Below are 5,480 nucleotides of genomic sequence, written 5' to 3'. Positions count from 1 at the left end.
TTGTGTCTGTTTTTCCATTCTAGTTAAATGCATTCTTACATGATCAATATTTAGTTTTATGCAATTCCAGTCAATTGTGTATATATATATATATTATATATATCAGTGTAGCTTTCCTAAACTGAAAAATAGTCGTATAAGTTTAAGTTGTGTTTTAAAAAAAAAAGAAAAGAAAAAAGAAATCACACATATATAATATTACTCCACTGGGTGGCAGCATTTGGTTAAATATACCAACAGCACACTTGCATGATTTGTAGCACCTACCTGACAGGTAGAACCACATGTTTTTAAAGCAATCCAGAAGGAGTAATATGCTGAATTACCTTTATTAATAATTAAAAAAATAATTTTACAATGGAAATATTGTTGTAGCGTACTGCTTCTTTATACATTTGAAAGAATATGTTAAAATTGTAGTTTTTACTATGAGCCAGTAACAAATCATTTGCTGGCTATGTGTTGCTACCAGAACGTACACTTTGTGGACACAAAGTGGATCAGACACAGCAATGACTCAACTACAGTGAGATAAAGAAAATACCCACATGTGCCGTGTTTAACAGAGCTCTAACAATCCCTTATCATCTTAAATTAAAGTATGAAAATAAGCTTTCACGGTTCAGTTTCACAACCAGCAAATACAGCCTGGACCTGTAATCAGGTGAGGGGTGACTGCATCCCTGCTCTGTCTCTTTAACCAGCAGGCTCACTGTCACTCTGGTCCCTCCCATTCTTGCAGCCCTCCAGTGTTGCTGGCCTGAGATGGGAGCGCACACAGCAGCACCATCACGGCCGAAGAAACGGGAGAAATCTGGAAAAGAGCATTTAAAAAAAAAAACAACAACAACAACAATATCACATACGTGCCGCGGAGAAAATGGGATAATGAACCAACTCATTTACTCACGCCGGGTCCTACCGCTTGATCACCTCCTCTAAGAAACTCAGATGTTGTCGTCGCTTGTGTTTTGCGCTTTTTTATCCATTCTCCTTGAGCGCTGCTGGTACAAAGGCGCTCGGTCCGGAGCAGCAGCAGCAGCAGCAGCAGCACCACCACCTGGGATTACCGCCATATGAATGGGCAAGAGTGAACGGACCAGCTAAACCTGGAATGGCACACTCAGACAGTGAGTAACCCTCTGCGAGATATAAACACTTTCTTCATTTTTTTTTTTCTCCCTGAGATCCAGATCACCCGCGAAGACAGCTGCTGTCATTGTGTCGAGGCTGAGATTTTTTTTTTTTAATTCTTCTGAAAGTGGCCTTTTCCGGAATAATGCATGAGAAAGACAAGCTCTGCTACAGTTTTTTATTCCTTCTTCTCTCACACACGTTCCCTGTTATTCCTCTGACTGAACAGCCGGTTTCTCTTGTTCAGACTGGGATGTATTGTTGCGACTGCGCAACCCACGACAAGTGTCAGCAATTAGACTGTGTGTTTCAGAACGGGTTACCTAAAGGCCTGTTATAAACACTGTCCCTGCTTTACATCTGGAGGTGGACATTGTTGTCTGTACGGACTCTGTCGCGAACTGGACTGAAAAGGGACGAACGGTGCGTCCTCGGCATCTGCACCCCCCACCACCCCCACCCCCCTGTGTGTGAATCAGGGTCGGTCACAGAAATAAATTAGGCACAATATGGTGGAGCCGGTGGGATTCATTGAGGCATGGAAGGCGCAGTTCCCAGAGTCTGAGCCCCCCAAGATGGAGTTGCGGTCAGTCGGTGGAATCGAGCAGGAGCTGGAGAAGTGCAAGGCGTCCATCAGGCGCCTGGAGCAGGAGGTGAACAAGGAGCGCTTCCGCATGATCTACCTGCAGACTCTCCTGGCCAAAGAGAGGAAGAGCTACGACAAGCAGCGGTGGGGCTTCAGGAAGACGCCGCTGAACGAGGGGATGGACCCTGCCACACAGGGCGCAGAGTCCCAGTCCCAGCAGCCACACATGCAGGAGACTGGTGGGGTCGGAGTAGTAGTAGGTGGTGGAGGGTATAGTGCTGGGAGTATGGATAGGGCCCGTTTCCAGCCTCTTGGAGATGGAGCTGGTAGGTCCAAACCCAGACCTCCACCAGCCAGGAAGTCAGCCTCCCACGGAGACGGCCTGGAGTCAGCCTTCGATGTACCCCAGCAAGTTGAGTCGACGTCCTGCGACAACCTGGATGGCCTTTCCCCATCCAAGCAGAGAAGCGGCATCACCGTCTCTCCCCGCAGGCCCACCCTTCCACCCCCAGAAAAGGAGCTGCCCTCTGACCCCAAGGACAAGCTCGGGATGGGACTTGGCGTGGCAGCTCTTAGATCAAACTTTGAGAGGATCAAACGGGCCAATTCTCACTCTGCGGGTGATGTAGCTAAGGGCCAGGAGAAGCAGCTGCCCCCGCCACCACCGCCATTTTACACCAATATGGAATTCCACCACGAGAGGGGTCTGGTCAGGGTCAATGACCGTGACGTCTCTGACAAGATCAGCACCCTGGGCAGCCAGGCCATGCAGATGGAGCGAAAGAGATCTCTTCACTCCCTCCCAGGTAACCTGGCAACAGTGGCTGGGGAGCTCCGCGCCAGGCCAGTCTATAGAGGACGTTCCACTGAGAGCACCTGTGGCTATGACGCAGAATATGAAGATGGAGAGCCCAACCAGAGACATTCAGGGAGGGCCAACGGGGGCAAACCTCCACCCCCGCCTTGGCAACCCTCTGATTTCCAGGCTTATTCCAGCGTCTATGTTGGTGGGGTGATGATGGGTGAAGGTGGTGGTGGAGATGGTAGAGGTGGTGGTGGAGGTGGTAGTGGAGTCACTATGAGAGACCATGGGGGAGGTGACGACCACCTCCTGACCTGGCCACGTCGCTCATATTCCCCAGGTAGCTTTGAGGATGTCGGTGGAGGCGGCGGCTACACGCCGGACTGTAGCTCCAACGAGAACCTGACGTCCAGCGAGGAGGACTTCTCCTCAGGCCAGTCCAGCCACGTCTCACCCAGCCCCACCACGGCCTTCCGCCGGCCCTTCAGAGAGAAGAGCCGCTCGCCTTCCCAGAACTCCCAGAACTCCCAGCACTCCCTTGACAGCAGCAGCCCTCCGACGCCGCAGTCCCAGAAGCGTCACCACCGGCAACAGGGAGGCCATGTGGTCATGTCTGAGGCCACTATTGTGAGCGTTCGCAAGACCGGTCAAATCTGGCCACCTGCTGCTCATCATGACCTCTTGCCCCATGGTAGAACATCCCATGACAACAGTTTCCATGGAGACCACCTAGGTGAGTGGAGGATGCTGTCTTTAATCTTTGTTGAGGTGGAGAGCAGGTGGGCTAGAGTGTATAGGTTATTTCATAGCCCACACAGAAACCAAGTGTGCCCGAGTGTGTGTGTGTGTGTGTGTGTGTGTGTGTGTGTGTGTGTGTGTGTGTGTGTGTGTGTGTGTGTGAGTGTGTGTGTGTGCGCGTGCGTGTGTGTGTGTGTGTTTTATGGACTATAAGGAAAGCTGAGTGAAAGCCTGAGTGAATGAGTGTAATTTAGTCATGCTGGAATTATGTTGGCATCTGTTCTTGAGCATTTTTTGCCTCTTCTTCACGTAATAGTCTTCGCTCTTAAAAACCACAAAGGAGCCAAATGTTCAAGTGATTGATACTGTGTGCACGCAAACACGCTGGACTGTGTGTCCTTTGGAAGGCCTTGCGTGGGAGACAGATGAAAGATCCACCTCTGCTTATTCCTGGAATGTCAGTCGGGTGGGTGAACAATAAGTGCGGTCAGTCTGAGTTGAAACTGCAGGTCTAGCCTTCCTCAGACGACTCCTGCGGCTCTTAGTATGGAATTCCAATCACAGGTGTCTGTCTGCCTGCCTGTCTCTCTCTCCGTCTGTCTGAAGTGTGAGAGAGGAGAAGGCAAGCCCCCAGACCTCAAGCTGAAACTATTTTCTTGCTTATATAACAGACCAGGACAAAAGAAATCCACTGTAATCTCTCCAAACAATTATCTGCAGTATCCCTAACCACTAAATTGCAGCCTTTGAGCGATGGCACCTGTAATAGAACAGCAGCGAGCAGATAAATGTGCAGCCTGCAGCTAAAGACATGGGCACTGCCTACCTTAGCTGCCGGGCTCAAGCACAACAACAGCAGACTATGTTGCACAAAGAAGCACATTAGGAGGGCTTAGTTTACTGTAATTCCTCTGTGAAGTTTTCCATTGTAGTGGCTGTGCGAGCTCACAAGAGCTAAAACCAAACACTGCTCAGGTAGCTCAAATATTTGACATCATTTTTAGACACGGCGTGTGTTGTCTCTCTATGGTTTTCTGCTATGGATGTGAGTAGTGTTTTAGCGCCCGCTGTATTGTAACAGATTTTGGGACTGGTGCCCTGCTGGACCAGACAGGCAGCAGGATTGCTGGCATCACACACCTGCTCGTGTGCCAGGATGAACTGGAAAGAGGGGAAGAGGTAGTCAGATAGATAGTAAAAGTGGAGAGAAAGAAAGAAAGTGTGTAAGCAGAAAAGAAGACACACAGGTGCACATGATATGCCGACCATAGATGCCTACCTGCCTGTACAATGAAGTTATAGCTAATTTCAGAAATGTGAAGGCCTAATTTAATCAATGTTATGTTGCTGTAATATGTGCCTCAGTGCTGAAGGTATTACTGTCATCATTCTGGGTAGCATTACTGTCTGAAACCTGATACCTCTCATTGCCTAAATATCCTGAACAGAGGACCGGTCTCTGTGCATCTATAATTCATTTATGCGAATAGAACTACTGACACAGTGGCCCTAGTGGAATCGGCTAAAATGTTTTTCCAGACAGGATGCTATCGTCAAAGCGCAGGATCGCATCCTGTCCGGAAAACCATCTCGGACATATTTGCGGTGAACGTGAAAGGCATCTTCCCTTTTAATTACCATTCCCTCCCTAATGGCAAGTAATAGGCAAACACCATTAACAATTTAGAGAGCAATGCTAACATTCTTAGGTCCAACAACAATCAAGAGTGTGCGAGTCCCCGGCAAATGGCTAGCTAATTCCCCAGCTGCTATGTTTAGGATTATCACTGCACTGTCTGCTCTCTTTGTTTTAACATCTTTTCCACAACAATGAGCCCTGTGGGGAGTGAGGCGAGCCGGAAGAGCAGGGACAGAGATGGAGGATTGGGGTGGCGGTGGTGGTGGTGTTGTAGACAGCGATCCATTTAGTGGGATAATCTGGAATTTAAGCATAAGAAGTAAAATGTTGGTTTGACTCCCTGCAGAGTGGTCTTGTTTTCTAGTTGGGGTTTAAGCTGAGGGCAGACGGGGGTTGATGTTGACAGTGAAGGTGATGATAACCATGAATATTGCATCATCTTTTTTGGGCGCCGCTGGTGTAATAGGTTATGCCAGCCAGAAAAAAAGAGAGAGCGACTAGCGAGTGAGGGAGGAAGAGTCAAGAGTGTGTTTTTGGTGGGCGGCTGATGATAATAATGACGAGTGGGACGGCGTTGTGAG

At 48.9% G+C, this 5,480-nt stretch overlaps 1 protein-coding gene across 5 annotated transcripts in view; it reads left to right on the top strand.

Annotated features, from left to right (window-relative positions):
• The first annotated feature begins 1,643 nt into the window (after positions 1–1,643).
• The window catches only part of LOC111238948 (breakpoint cluster region protein-like), an 81,368-nt gene continuing 77,531 nt past the window's right edge, over positions 1,644–5,480 (top strand). For 2 of the 5 annotated variants that reach the window (XM_022768684.1, XM_022768683.1), the window contains exons 1-4: positions 1,644–1,882; positions 1,917–1,930; positions 2,044–2,772; positions 2,806–3,255. In XM_022768684.1, the coding sequence (XP_022624405.1) occupies positions 1,644–1,882; positions 1,917–1,930; positions 2,044–2,772; positions 2,806–3,255 (1,432 nt within the window). Of the gene's footprint in view, positions 3,256–5,480 lie in introns of all 5 variants that reach the window. The other 3 variants (XM_022768682.1, XM_022768681.1, XM_022768680.1) reach the window with 3 other exon arrangements.

Source organism: Seriola dumerili, unplaced genomic scaffold, assembly GCF_002260705.1.
Source record: "Seriola dumerili isolate Sdu_G_001 unplaced genomic scaffold, Sdu_1.0 BDQW01001815.1, whole genome shotgun sequence".
In the NCBI taxonomy this organism is placed as follows: domain Eukaryota; kingdom Metazoa; phylum Chordata; class Actinopteri; order Carangiformes; family Carangidae; genus Seriola; species Seriola dumerili.
Note: the sequence above shows the minus strand (reverse complement) of the source record. Positions and strands in the feature narration are given on the sequence as shown.